Source organism: Gadus macrocephalus, chromosome 16, assembly GCF_031168955.1.
Source record: "Gadus macrocephalus chromosome 16, ASM3116895v1".
Lineage (NCBI taxonomy): Eukaryota > Metazoa > Chordata > Actinopteri > Gadiformes > Gadidae > Gadus > Gadus macrocephalus.
The window spans coordinates 28918303-28934272 of NC_082397.1; the positions used below are offsets into that span (position 1 = coordinate 28918303).

Sequence of the window (15970 nt, forward strand, 5' to 3'; positions counted from 1 at the left end):
AGCCATTGTCACCATGGCTCCTACCACAACCAAAAGCCTATGTTATCAGTTAACATCTCATTGAACAGAATAAATTTGAAGGCACCTTCACGCCTTACAATTACTGAGGGAGGGGGGGAATGAGGGATAGTTTTTATAATGTTTATCCTTAAGATGAATAAATACATATTTTGTTCTTTGGTTTATACATTTGAATACTTGACTATCATGATTCGTGACACATAATATATTTATTTTAACTTATTTTTACAGTCTGTGAATTAGTTTTTATTTGTTTTGTTACACTTATATCAAAGTATATTACACTTTAACTAATAATATCTTCATAGGATATTTTATTAGTCTTTGACATTTAACAAACCAATAGGCTATACAATATAATCAATATAAATATTGTAAACATCACTGTATTACAAAGTTAATTCAAAATTAATTAAATATAGATGGATAGACCAATAGGTCTATTTATTTACATATATTATAAAAAGGCCTATTGGTCTATCAATATCGAAGCTAGGTATATATTATTTTATGCACGTTTTTATTATACTGACGCACATATATTTATTCTGTTCAATGAGATGTTAACTGATAACATATAGGCTTTTGGTTATGGTAGCAGCCATGGTGACCATGGCTGGCTTTCACAGGTCGCTCATTCAGTCATACCTCTGGTTGGTTGTGACCTATTTGCCGCCAAAAGGGTTGCAACGCTTTTATGGTCGCGACCTAGTCGGTCAGCCTGCCAGAGCCAGCTGCCAGCCAGCGGCCAGTGGCCAGTGGCCAGCGGCAGCCAGCGTCTGGTCTGTCGTCGCAGCCAGCCAACCGACACCAGCCAGCGTCGCAGCCCGTCATTACGTCGTATAATGATCATACCATCGTACTAAATCCTACTAAAATGTTAAAATGAAAGAGGCCGATTGCGTCAATAAGTTTGACCAGAAGAGCAAAAATATACCCGTCCGTGGAGAGGATCGAACACCGGCCTTCTTGATTACCAACCTAGCGTCACTACCACTTGAACCACTGTGGCATTGACCTCTTAATATTGCCCTTATATTAAGGTCTATCACTCTATAATGAAGAACTTTGGGCATAATATACCTTATTAGGCTTAATGACATTTAACAAAACAAATAGGCTATATATAATATATCTCACATCATCTCACATTTTCGTCCGTTTATCCGGGGTCGGGTCGCGGGGGGAGCAGCTCAAGCAGGGGGCCCCAGACTTAACTTTCCCGGGCCACATTGACCAACTCTGACGGGGGGATCCCGAGGCGTTCCCAGGCCAGTGTTGAGATATAATCTCTCCACCTAGTCCTGGGTCTTCCCCGAGGTCTCCTCCCCACTGGACGTGCCTGAAACACCTCCCAAGGAAGGCGCCCAGTGGGCATCCTTACCAGATGCCCGAACCACCTCAGCTGACTCCTTTCTAAGTAAAGGAGCAGCGGCTCTAATCCGAGTTCCTCACGGATGGCTGAGCTTCTCACCCTATCCCTAAGGGAGACGCCAGCCACCCTTCTGAGAAAACTCATCTCGGCCGCTTGTACCCACGATCTCGTCCTTTCGGTCATCACCCAGCCCTCATGACCATAGGTGAGGATAGGAACGAAGATCGACCGGTAGATCGAGAGCTTTGCCTTGCGGCTCAGCTCTCTTTTCGTTACAACGGTGCGGTAAAGCGAACGCAATACCGCCCCCGCTGCTCCGATTCTCCGGCCAATCTCACGCTCCATAGTACCCTCACTCGCGAACAAGACCCCGAGGTACTTGAACTCCTTCACTTGGGGTAAGGACTCATTTCCTACCCGGAGTAAGCAATCCATCGGTTTCCTGCTAAGAGTCATGGCCTCAGATTTAGCGGTGCTGATCCTCATCCCAGCCGCTTCACACTCGGCCGCCAGCCGATCCAGTGAGTGCTGAAGGTCCAATGAGGACCACATCATCTGCAAAAAGCAGTGACGAGATCCTCAGACCACCGAACTGCAACCCCTCCCCACCACGACTACGCCTCGATATCCTGTCCATGTATATCACAAACAGGATTGGTGACAAGGCGCAGCCCTGGCGGAGACCAGCACCCACTGAGAACGAAACTGACTGGCTGCCGAGGACGCGAACACAGCTCTCGCTTTGGGAGTACAGGGATTGGATGGCCCTGAGGATAGACCCCCTTACCCCATACTCCCGCAGCACCTCCCACAGTTTCTCCCGGGGGACCCGGTCATACGCCTTCTCCAGATCCACAAAACACATGTAGACCGGATGGGCATACTCCCAGGCCCCCTCCAGGATCCTTGCGAGAGTGAAGAGCTGGTCCGTAGTTCCACGTCCGGGGAGAAAACCGCATTGTTCCTCTTCAATCTGAGGTTCGACGATATATATATAATGTATAATATATAAAATACATTATTTGAATGCGCCCCAAATTACAACTAATATATTTTATTGATACTGATATACCAACGATTTCATCATTTTAAACTGTACTTCAATAGAAAAATAGACTTTGAGCGACCAAGCCAGCCAGCGACCACAGTGACTGAAAGCAGCCAGACGAGCGACCAACACAGCGACCAATGCGACCTACGTCGCGACCAATGCGACCTACGTCGCGACACACGTCGTTGGCCACACGGAGAGCTCGGCCCTACTGTCACTCGGGCAGAAAGTTAGAACGGGAGGAGAGGCCATACCATCGGCTGTGTGAGGAACGCTCTGCCCGAAAATAAACTATCCAGACGTGGTTTAAACAAAGTGAAAAATGTTGGAATTCCCCGCGAGCTGACTCTACAGAGTCCTCGATTGATGTTACCCGCTCGGCGGTCAGGTTTTTTGAGAGGATGAGATTGATGACACTTGACTTGAGGACATCAGCGACACCAGAATTTGACACTAGAGAGAGAGGACACCGGCACTGAATAGCCAGCCACCAGGCGGCTTTCCAGACACCTGCTGGTGAGATGGATCCAGAGAATCAGATGGCGAGCTAGAGCAGAAGGACAACTTACCTTCCTTACCTGCGGTGTGGTAGGACAAGTGAGACTCAGAAAGATGAAAGGGCCCAAACGAAATAAAAACACTGAGCTCATAACAAAAGAATAAAAAAAGAAGACAATACAGATTAAACACAATTTACGGTACCATTTTATTGTATTTTGTGCGCGCTTTATTATTTTTCATATTCAATTGTTAATGTTGTCATATTGTTCTTGTTAATGACCGAGAATATATTTTTTAACTAAATTTTGTGTGAGTGTGGTCCATGAGCGTTTCCCTAGAGTCCTGATAACTGGTCCAAACTGAATTGAAACTGAAACCTAAATATTAGTACTTGTAACCTCATCAGGCAAAGAGGGGTTACACACACACTTACAGTGTATTTCATAGACATATTCATACATACACACAATTATTTATGCATATTATTTTTATGTTTACATTGTTATTAGTTTTCAAAAAAATTATAAATGTTATCAACTTCTCCTCTCCCCTACCGTCCTCCCCTTCCCTCTCCCCTCCTCTCCTCCTCCTCTCCTCTGCTCCTCCAGGAGCTGTTATCCTGCTGTGAGGAGGGTAAGGGGGAGATGAAGGAGGGTCTAGAGGTGATGCTGGGTGTTCCTAAGAGAGCCAATGATGCTATGCACGTCGCCATGCTGGAAGGTAGCGACCGCCCCCGTTTGGTTATTCATTCTGCCGCATGAACACCAAGTGACAACGCATGTTCAAACGTATATACATATACACATAACCTATGCCATATATCTACATATATACTGTATATACATATCATCTACATATATATACAAATCTACTTAACCTATACCATATTAATACATATACACATACCCTATATCATATATATAGATACATAACCTATATAAACTTAAACTTTACCATATTTAAGTTTAAGTTACCCTTTATTGTCCCTTCTTGGGGGAAATTCTTTCTCTGCTTTTGACCATCCGGGATCCGGTGAACACATGCACACCGGCGGACCCGGAGCAGGGGGCAGCCGTAGTGCAGCGCCCAGGGAGCAGGTGGGGGTCTCAGGGGCCTTGCTCGAGGGCACCTCCCCCGTGGATGTGGACGTAGGAGCGTGCTTCACCACTACCCCCGTCCATATTGTTTGTGTACCGGTCGGGATTCTAACCGGCCACCCTCCGGTTACTTGTCGAACTCCTTAATCAGTAGGCCACGGATGCCCACTGGAGAGGAGGAGACGAGGATAGGAGGAGGACAGGAGAGGAGAGAATGAGAGGAGATTTGGCGGGGGGGGGGGAGAGGAGGAGAAAAGGGGAGGAGGAGATGTTCTCTACAGGTGATCCACCAACAGTACTGTTGCTGACTGTCAGTACTGAATAAATTAATGCAGTTAAGGTATTCATAAATTGCATATACAAATAACCTATACCATATTTAAACACATCAGTGGCGGCTGGTGGTCAAAATATTTGGTGAAGCACACCCCGTCGACCGACGCACCGAAACGAGCGCACACCTAACCCCCCACCCCTGGGTAACATAACTGGAAAGGAAGGACATCCAGCCTACCTTTTCTTTCCCTAAACTGTTCACCTCCAATTCCTGCTGTACTGCATTCTGATGTCCTCTCTCTCCTGTTCTTCCCTCCAGACAATTAGGGTTAAATCACTACAAAATATGAAAATACAAAATTTATTGTAAAGATGTTACATAGAGGTTATTCACGAGGTAGTGTATTGTTTACTTCAATGAATACATTGTTGTTGGTCACAGAGCTGTATTGTTAAATTGTCCCTTTTATTTTTAACTTAACATTTAAAAGCATAAGTGAAGTAACCACCTTGCTAGGCCACAAGAAAACATTTCTAACCTATCTCTCACCTTGTAGTTAAATTCTGCCCTCCTGGTCTTCCTGGCGAAGTGGTCTATAACTCGGTCATACCAGATGGGAGTTCCTTCTAAGGATTTAACTGTTCTCCTTTCAATTGCAACAAATGGCAAGTTTCGCAGACGCTCCTGTCCTATGGTATTGCGTGTGTAAGTTTTAAAATGTTTTAGACATGAAAAACTATTGGCACATTAGCCTATAAACCTCTGTCACAACTTTGTCAAGTCCACCCTGCTTGAAAAATGCAATGAAGTCACAAAGTTGATCCTTTCCAGTGTGAAAATCCCTGTCTGAATATAGAACTTGCAACTCTGCCTTTAATCTGTCTGATTCAAACAACTGGCCATATCCCTTCAACAAGCAGTCAAATACCTCAGTTGGAAAGGTATCTGACATTTCTTTCTTGCATCTCTGCCATCTGACATGTCAAAGAATTTGAGAAAACGTTCCTGGATCACCCCAGCAACATCAACATATCTCACGATAATGGACAGCTGCGCACTACATGAAATATTGGTAGTCTCATCAACCTGCCATGAGAAAAACAGTGCTTTGACCATTTCGCATTTAATCTCCTCTTGAATGACAGCTGAAACAGATTCAATCAGATCGTTCTGAATCGTCTTTGACATTCCCGAAAAAACAGTAGATGACTCTAAATGGGAAGACAAGACCTCGTCATAACGGGCGAACACATCAGCAAACTCTCTGTAGTTGCCTTTATTGTCAGAATCTGCACTTTCATCATGCCCTCTAAAAGCAAGCTCCTGGCGACCCAAAAGCGTGGTTGTATCAATCAACCTTCGCAGAACTTCACGATTCTTCCTCACATTCTCATTGTGCTGTGTTAACTAGATTCGAACACCTTCATTGATTTGAGCATCGATTCTCACTCTGCCCGAGAGACTTAACTGGCCAACAGCCCAGATATGATCATTTGATTTCTTGTGAATTTTAATTGATCGACCAAGATTTCTCAAATCATAAAATCTGTTTTTGGCAAACGTTGAACAGCCATCACCAACAGCAGCTGTCTTCAGTGACGGACTGGGATTAAAAAACGGCCCTGGCATTTTCATCCACCAGCGGCCCACGCGGGGACGCGCACGCACGCGCGTGCCCTCAACACACAGATATAACTTCACATGCACGGAAATAACACACACTTTTGTAGCCCCATTGGTGATGAACTCTAACTTTAATAAATTATGCATAAAGACTGACTGTCCTCACTGTTCCTCACTGTCCTCCTGTCTTACTCCCTGCGCCTGGTCTGTTTGTTCAGTGTCTTGAACATTAGTGCCAGCGCTGGTGCTACTAGCTGAAGCTGCACTTGAGGGCTTAAAAAACAAATCGTCAGTTTCGCACATCAGCCAACAGTAATTTCCTGGATTTCGCTCTCTTTTTCTCCGCTCCTCCCTTCTGTCGCTTAATTCCTCGATTCATAGTTCATACTCATAGTAACCTCAGCAGACTGGTATCTTCCAACTTTCAACTTCCAACAACCCCCCATACGCGGTCTGATTCGGTTTTGAAATTCCCCGAAGTCATTGCTTCAAATAACTTTTGAAAACCAAAAATAAAATTAAAAATACAGGCAGATTTGTTGCATTTCAATTTCAAACAATGCACTTTTTAAACATCTGATTGAATAAGGCTACAAAATGTCGTGGCAACTTCTCTATTAGAGTTTGCGTCTAAGACAGATGAGATATTTAGATGCAAAAGGCACACAATACTGTAGACAATTGGTGGTCATATATATTTGTGATAAAAGTACAAACAAAGATGCATCACAACATGTATCAACAAACAATATCAACAAACAATAATGCAGTCAAGGGATAAACCTTGACTGCATTATTTTATTCAGTACTGACACTTCAGTCAGCAACAGGCTGTTGGTGGATCACTCCCCCCCCCCCCATCTCCTCTCATTCTCTCTTCTCCTGTCCTCCTCCTATCCTCTTCGCTCCACCTATCCTTTCCTCCTCCTCTCCTGTTCTCTCCTTCCCTCTCATCCTCTCCTCTCCTCTTCTCTCCCCTTGTCCTCTTCTCTCATCCTCCTCTCCTCTTCTCTCCTCCTCTCGGTCCCTTCCTCCTCCTCCTCTCCTCTCCTTCTATCCCCAGGGTTTGAGGAGAACCTGGATGTGCAGGGGGAGTTAATAGTACAGGACAGCTTCCAGGTGTGGGATCCTAAGTCTCTGATCAGGAAGGGGCGGGACCGTCGTCTCTTCCTGTTTGAGATGTGTCTGATCTTCAGTAAGGAGATCAGAGACTCTGCTGGCCGGACCAAGTACCAGTTCAAACAGAAACTACAGGTTCATATACTAATGGACACAAATATACACATGTACACAGACATACACAAACACAAAAGTCAAACAAAGTTCCTTAACAAAGCCGTCTGACACTGTTATGTGCTTGTTTTTTTTTCCTTTCCTGACTACACTTGATCTGTCTGTCTGCTTACGCCCTGTCTGTCTGCTTATCCCCTGCCTGTCTGTTTGTGTATCTGTCCAGACCTCAGAGCTGGGTGTGACTGAGCACATTGAGGGAGACCCCCTCAAACTGGCTCTCTGGGCCGGACGGACCCCCTCCTCCGACAATAAAATCGTCCTTAAGGTATGTAACCACATCATAATCTGATTAGGTATTCTTAGTATAATATTCTGAATGTATTTATATATATTTATGTAATTATATTTAAGTTCTGTGTCACCAGATGAATTAAGGTGTACCCTGATAATACTGTTCTGTGTGTGTAGATAAGTTAAGGTGTACCCTGACGATACTGAACTGTGTGTGTAGATGATAAGTTAATGTCGACCCTGACGATAATGTACTGTGTGTGTAGATAAGTTAAAGTGTACCCTGACGATACTGAACTGTGTGTGTAGATGATAAGTTAATGTCTACCCTGACGATACTGTACTGTATGTGTAGATAAGTTAAGGTGTACCCTGACGATACTGTACTGTGTGTGTAGATGATATGTTAAGGTGTACCCTGACGATACTGTACTGTGTGTGTAGATAAGTTAAGGTGTACCCTGACGATACTGTACTGTGTGTGCAGATGATAAGTTAATGTCGACCCTGATTATTAGGGATGGGAATCGAGAACCGGTTCTTGTTCAGAACCGGTGCCGAGTCAACCGATTCCTTGTAATCATTAGCAAGCCTGCTTAACGATTCCGCTTATCGGTTCCGGTCGCGGCAAATGCGTCATTACGTCACACACACGCTGCTTTTGTTTTGAGACGCGTATCGGGCGAATTTTTCGCGAGAGAAAACCGCCGACGAGTTTTTGTCGTGATGACAGCCAATCAGCGTTCAACAGCGTGACATGTGTAACGTAACAGCCAATCAGCGTTCAACCGTCAAACTCAGTGCAGTGCAGTCCGGGGTGAACTGCAGCACGGAGGAGAAAGTGATGTTGCAGTTTGTGACTCCCGGAGCTCTATATATAATAGTATATAATATAATATAATTGTATATATAATATCACGGCCAACAGCTCTGTGCGCCTCCGGATGGCCGTAGCGTGGGGAGCTCTCATAGGGAATGGGCTTCTCGGGGTTTGTTTACCGGCGTTGCTATGGTTTCCTGTCTTGTGTGTTCCAACGGTTTAATAGGTAGGCCCATCTAATAAATCTCTGTCTAATCAATACTTCATTTTGTTTATGTCAGTTGAATTTTGTTACAAGTTGAATGCAAATGATCACTGTTAGCATTCCAAAAGGCACAAGCTCTTGACTCTTTTCAGTCTGTGTTTTTAGTTTTATGGCACATAATGATGGCATTTGGGCTTAAAAAGCCAAACGTATATTTTTTTGTCTAGACCAATTGATTTGAAAATATACAATTTCCTAATACTTGACGCACTTCTGATCAGATATTCAAGAGATTTAATACAAACAAACACATTTGTACTTATTTTTTCACCCAATGAGAATCGATAAGAGAATCGATAAGGAATCGGATCGATAAGCAGAATCGGAATCGGAATCGTGAAATTCTTATCAATTCCCATCCCTACTGACGATACTGTACTGTGTGTGTAGATAAGTTAATGTCTACCCTGACAATACTGTACTGTGTGTGTAGATGATAAGTTAAGGTGTACCCTGACGATACTGTACTGTGTGTGTAGATAAGTTAAGGTGTACCCTAACGATACTGTACTGTGTGTGCAGATGATAAGTTAATGTCTACCCTGACGATACTGTTCTGTGTGTGTAGATAAGTTAAGGTGAAACCTGACGATACTGTACTCAGTGTGTAGATGATAAGTTAAGGTGTACCCTGACGATACTGTACTGTGTGTGTAGATGATAAGTTAAGGTGTACCCTGACGATACTGTACTCAGTGTGTAGATGATAAGTTAAGGTGTACAATGACGATACTGTGTGCAGGCCAGCAGTGTGGAGGTGAAGCAGGAGTGGATAAAGAGTGTGAGGGAGGTGATCCAGGACCGCATGACCCACCTGAAGGGGGCCCTGAAGGAGCCGCTCCACCTGCCCAAGGCCCCCGCCCTCAGCAGGCCTCGGAGGAGGTCTGTACACACTATCAACACACCCTGGTGTCTTTGACTTGGCCCACCACGCATATGTCTATGCGGTGGTGGTGGGCTGTGTCTATGTAATGGTGGTGGTGGGCTTTGTCTATGTGGTGGTGGGGGGCTGTATCTATGTTGTGGTGGTGGTGGGCTTTGTCTATGTGGTGGTGGGGGGCTGTATCTATGTTGTGGTGGTGGTGTGTTGTGTGTCTATGTGGTGGTGGGGGGCTGTGTCGATGTGTTGTTGGGCTGTGTCTATGTGGTGGTAGGGGGCCGTGTCTATGTGGTGGTGGTGGGGGGCTTTGTCTATGTGGTGGTGGTGGTGGTGGGCTGTGCCTATGTGGTGGTGGGGGGGCTGTGCCTATGTGGTGGTGGTGGGCTGTGTCTATGTGGTGGTGGTGGGCTGTGTCTATGTGGTGGTGGTGGGCTGTGTCTATGTGGTGGTGGTGGGCTGTGTCTATGTGGTGGTGGTGGGCTGTGTCTATGTGGTGGTGGGGGGCTGTGTCTATGCGGTGGTGGAGGGCTGTGTCTATGTGGTGGTGGTGGGCTGTGCCTATGTGGTGGTGGTGGGCTGTGTCTATGTGGTGGTGGTGGGCTGTGTCTATGTGGTGGTGGTGGGCTGTGTCTATGTGGTGGTGGTGGGCTGTGTCTATGTGGTGGTGGTAGGCTGTGTCTATGTGTTGGTGGGCTGTGTCTATGTGGTGGTGGAGGGCTGTGTCTATGTGTTGGTGGGCTGTGTCTATGTGGTGGTAGGGGGGTGTGTGTATGTGGTGGTGGTGGGCTTTGTCTATGTTGTGGTGGTGGGGGGCTGTGTCTATACCATGGTGGGCTGTGTCTATGTGGTGGTGGGGGGCTGTGTCTACGTTTTTCCAAAAAAAGAATTATTATTGTGAAAAATCACTGATTGAAGGGCTGCAACTAACGATTATTTTAATAATCGATTAATCTGTAGATAATTTTTTCGATTAATCGGATAAAAAAAAGAAACATTTGTAATTGCCGCATCTTTATTCAAAAACTGAACATTACTTCAAATTCACAGTGCAGGCTGAAGTGTAAAAACACCAGGTTATTGCTCCAACTTCCCGGAACTATTAAAAGTAATATTAAATTATAAAAAAATAAAAAAACATAAATGGGATAGCACAATGTATATATATGAAATGTATGATATACATTTATAAATATTCAGTATATAAGGGATGTCCATGGTTAACCGGTTAACCGATAAGATCTTTAACCAGTAAATACTAACGGTTAAAAAGAGATTTAGTCATCTTCATTTCTCTCAGATGACAGATCGTTTGTCAGATTCTTTTTGTATTGCATTTGAACACATCAATCATATTACTGAGCCGACCTAAACACATCACATTTGACACTGTTTGCAACTTTTTTTTTAAGCTAACTAGCTCTATATCCTGCCGATTTTAACATGGATTTAAAAACTGGATTACTATTTTTAACTGACGGGACTTTCTACACCATCCGGTTGAGTGATTACTACCGCTGCTTTGAAAGACTGTTGATGCACGTGGTTCCGACTCCGAGCCCGTCTGCACACCGTCTGCAGCAGGAGCAGCAGCTGACAGAGTTTTCGGTTGGACTAGACGGATACTGAGTTGAAGGATTTTTTTTTAACCCAAAGACAGTGAAGGTACAACACTTTATATAGGCCTACAGTCCACCAAAATACAAGCTGTGGTCGCTCACACTAAAGCTCGCTGTGGGCCATGAACCAACCTGTCGGCGGCTGGCTGTAAACTAAACAGTGCCGCGCCTACGAGTGACGTATTAATCGCGCGACACAACGAATCGATGACCAAATTCGTTGCCAATGCTTTTAGTAATCGATTTTTATCGATTTTATCGATTCGTTGTTGCAGCCCTAACTGATTGTGTGATACATTTTAATAGATTGCAAGCCCTAATATATACATATTTATATATAATTGTGTTAGTATTTTATGTCCAAGAGGGGAAATATATATGTGTGTGTGTGTGTGTGTGTGTGTGTGTGTGTGTGTGTGTGTGTGTGTGTGTGTGTGTGTGTGTGTGTGTGTGTGTGTGTGTGTGTGTGTGTGTGTGTGTGTGTGTGTGTGTGTGTGTGTGTGCCTGCTTGCGTTTGTGTGTGCAGGGAGGTGCTGGAGGACGGGGACAGCCAGGGAGAGGGCAGCAGCCAGCCGGACTCTGTCTCCATCGCCTCCCAGAACACCGTAGACAGCGACAAGGTGAGAACTCTACCTGGTGATCACCCAGCATGCAGCGGCTGACAGAAGGACGTGGCCACTAGGCAGCTATGGTGCCTCCTTTGGTCACACACACGAGGGCGGAGCTCCCACAAACAAGGACGGAGCTCACACACACACGAGGGCGGAGCCATCGCAGTCCGCCAAGCAGCGAGCAGCGCCAAAAGGCGAGCAGTGTGCCACACTCATGGACTAGGATTTAAAGATCGATCCATGTTGGTCAAACATCAAACACAGCATTTTCAAACAAGGGTATCAAATCCCAAATGAATATGATTATGAGGTTTACCAAGTACAGTACAAAACCCAGCTTGGTGTCACAGAGAGTTAGCCTGGCTCCACCCGCCTAAGTACTTTCACTCAATATTGATTTCCCTTCAGTACTAGGTCTGGGTCTGCGGTATGTTAGTTGGTTTTCTCCTTTCAAATTTTCTACGTCCAATCAGCGAACAGAGGGAGCAGCTGAGAACAATGACGTTAAAGTCAGCTCTCGCTGATGGATATTTGCAGCCTGCGCGCAACGTGATTCCCGGCCAAAACGTTAGCGATTGGTTATGGCAGATCCAGGGTGGCACTGGGCAGATCCAATAGTTTTAAATTTCCACAGACCACCGCCTTCAAGCGAGTTAACGTTTGTCAATTGAGTAGGTCCAGTCTCTCTGTGCAAATGAAATGAAGGACGAGAGTCTGATAGGACCAGGCTAACAGAGAGGAGGGATTCATGAAAAACTGTTATGTTAGGAAATGTTATAAAAAACAGTGTTCTGTTAGGACATGTTATGAAGAACTGTTCTGTTCCAACCTGGTCTCACAGGAATACGTGAAATGACCACGGACGCTTAACTCGAAATCCGTGGCATCATCACGGAAACAGGCCGATTTCCGTGATTTGCGCACGGAATTCGCTCCAATGCAAGTTAATGACACTGATATTCCGTGGCACACACACAGATCCCCGTTTCAATCCGTGTGTGTGCCACAGTTGACCACAGCGGGGGCTTAACTCAAAATCCGTGGTGGTCGGACGGAATCACTTAAATTGTCCGTGATGTGGCCACGGAATTTGCTCCAATGCAAGTTATGACAATGATATTCCGTGGCACACACACAGATCCCCGTTTCAACGAGCGAGTCGACCACGGGCGCTTAACTCAAAGTCTGTGGTGGTCTCATGGAATCACTTATATTGTCCTGGGACCCCCGCACCGAAACTTGGCCCGGTCGGACCCCGAGGGCCGGAAGGGGGGGCCTGCCCTCAGGGTCTGACCGGGCCAAGTTTCGGGCAGGAAGGGCCCCCCCTTCCGCCCCTCGGTGTCCGACCGGGCCAAGTTTTGGTGCGGTGGTCCCAGTTAGGCCTTAGAATAAGGTATTCAAATTTCAGGGCGGTAGGACCTTCCTATCTCAAAAACTGTTTTTCTTCCACATTCTGAACCATTAGGTCTTGCAGGCAACACTTCTGAGGGGCATTGTCCAAATGACAGTCCATTTGGGCAAACTTTTTTTATCTAAGGGCAAGAACTCCAAATCTCGGATATGTCGTTCTCGGGGACCCGGGAAATGTGTGTAAACAATTTAGCATCCCTAGCTATCTCGAAAAGGACAGAAAAGTGGCGTGACCTCCAACAGTACAGTAAATGTACATAAGACGGAGGTTAGTTTCTCGTCCCCATTTTCTGTGGGATGGAGGAGTACATTTGTGGCTTAAAGGGGTAGTTCGGAATTTTGGACATAGGGCCTGATTCCCAAGTGAGCATTGGTATTCTATATCACTGGAGACAGTTTTCAACAAATTTCATACAGTCCTTCTAGTTGCAGAGTTCGCTCGTGCTAGGCTAGCGCAAGTCAACGGGCAATGCTAGCCTGCTATTAAAAACAGTCTTACCCACTCCACAGTACACCCGAGGTAAATCAATTATAACGACAGACTATAAATCTAAATGTCTGTTTATAGAATAATGTTAGAAATAAAACCAACCTTGCATTGCATTGCATTTTGAGGGAATTGCGGGGTCTCAGCAGCAGTGTTTATATTCCTGTACGTAGGCTACGGCAGCGGCGGACTGATACCTAGGTTACCTGCCGCTGTCATTGCTACAAACGCAGAGTACAGTGAACGAAGGAATTCTATAAGCGTATTCAATTAACAAGATATGCCCACGTTTGGAGGAGTTAGCGATGCATCTGCTTTTGAAGACGATTATGAGGAATTTGTTGTATCCAACGAACCGTACATGTACGAGCCGGTGTTTTGATGTCCAAGCCAGCAGCAACAAGCCACAGTTGAGTCCTTTCTGGATCTCGCACTGGAAATTGGTGGAAACTTTGTGGTGCCCATCTGTACCGTTTATTTCTACAATTTCTAAAAGCACACTGAACCATCATGTTGCCTAGTCGTTCAATTGCGCTTCTGTCCCACGCTTCTCTGTTTACGTTCTTCTGTCGTGATTCGGTTACAAACCTAACCAGCGCATAGTAAAATTCCGCTTCTGCTGAGAGAGTAGTCCCTCGATGATTCATGCGATGCAAGGTTAGTTTTATTTCTAACATTATTCTATCAACACAGACATTTAAATCTATAGTCTGGCGTTATAATTGATTTACCTCGGGTGTACTGTGGAGTGGGTAAGACTGTTTTTAATAGCAGGCTAGCATTGCCCGTTGACTTGCGCTAGCCTAGCACGAGCGAACTCTGCAACTAGAAGGACTGTATGAAATGTGTTGAAAACTGTCTCCAGTGATATAGAATACCAATGCTCACTTGGGAATCAGGCCCTATGTCCAAAATTCCGAACTACCCCTTTAAGGTGTGTAGACACAGCTGGCCTGTGGCCACGTTTTTGAAGTCGGGGGTCAAAAGGTCAAAAGGAGCCGGCACCACGCCGCTTATGAGATAACAAAAAGTTAATGTGTATTTCTCTCATAACTTTTGGTCATTATTAAAGAGGCCTGATTCTCAGATATGCATATTGGATGGCTAGGTTGTAGGTCTGGGAAGAACTTCAGGCCAAAATCTTGCAAGCGAGCCGCTGGGTGAGGTGCAACGAGATGGAGCACTTGCTGAGTCATTTTCTGTAGGGCTGGAGCCACAGGTTGAAGCGTATGCGTCCTTTGAGACCCCCTTTGATATATAAGAGACCCCAAGGTACAGCTTACTTAAAGGTTCTTGACTCCTATTGCATCACTTCCTTTATGGCTTCGGCCTCCTAATTGATCATTGTAGTATAATTGAATGCCCTCTTTCATATATACAGGGCTCTCAACTCTCACGCATTCGGCGTGAGACACACGCAATTCAACCCATGCACACGCTCACACGCCACACTTCGTATTTCTCACACAGAGAAAAATTACCAGGATAGCGCCCACCAATTTCGGCCGCTATTTAAAAGTGGAACAGGTAGCAATCAAATGGGTTTCCCGTACGTAGGGTAACCAGACGTCCTCTTTTTCCCGGACATGCCCTCTTTTGGAGACACTCATACATGTTCACATTGAATTTGCGTTGCGTTTCCCTGGGTCGTTCACAAACTAATTAGGCTACGCCCTCCCCTACTCAGTTCTGTTTGCTTTGCATTGGTGGAAGTGAGAAAGGGGGAGTGGTTAAGTAGAGCCTTCAGATTGGACGGTTTGACTTACTGAGTTACCGTCCCTCCTCATCGTCATCCGCTTATCCGGGGTCGGGTCGCGGGGGGAGCAGCTCAAGCAGGGGGCCCCAGACTTCCCTTTCCCGGGCCACATTGACCAGCTCTGACGGGGGGATCCCGAGGCGTTCCCAGGCCAGTGTTGAGATATAATCTCTCCACCTAGTCCTGGGTCTTCCCCGAGGTCTCCTCCCCACTGGACGTGCCTGAAACACCTCCCAAGGAAGGCGCCCAGTGGGCATCCTTACCAGATGCCCGAACCACCTCAGCTGACTCCTTTCTAAGTAAAGGAGCAGCGGCTCTAATCCGAGTTCCTCACGGATGGCTGAGCTTCTCACCCTATCCCTAAGGGAGACGCCAGCCACCCTTCTGAGAAAACTCATCTCGGCCGCTTGTACCCGCGATCTCGTCCTTTCGGTCATCACCCAGCCCTCATGACCATAGGTGAGGATAGGAACGAAGATCGACCGGTAGATCGAGAGCTTTGCCTTGCGGCTCAGCTCTCTTTTCGTTACAACGGTGCGGTAAAGCGAACGCAATACCGCCCCCGCTGCTCCGATTCTCCGGCCAATCTCACGCTCCATAGTACCCTCACTCGTGAACAAGACCCCGAGGTACTTGAACTCCTTCACTTGGGCTAA

General features: G+C 45.8%; 1 protein-coding gene across 6 annotated transcripts in view; it reads left to right on the forward strand.

The window, feature by feature from the left end:
• kalrna (kalirin RhoGEF kinase a) overlaps positions 1-15970 on the forward strand; it is a 186035-nt gene that overhangs the window by 99328 nt on the left and 70737 nt on the right. For all 6 annotated transcript variants that reach the window (XM_060074643.1, XM_060074646.1, XM_060074645.1 and 3 more), the window contains 5 exons: positions 3557-3668; positions 7009-7199; positions 7402-7503; positions 9297-9436; positions 11577-11670. In XM_060074643.1, the coding sequence (XP_059930626.1) occupies positions 3557-3668; positions 7009-7199; positions 7402-7503; positions 9297-9436; positions 11577-11670 (639 nt within the window). The remainder of the gene's footprint in view (positions 1-3556; positions 3669-7008; positions 7200-7401; positions 7504-9296; positions 9437-11576; positions 11671-15970) is intronic.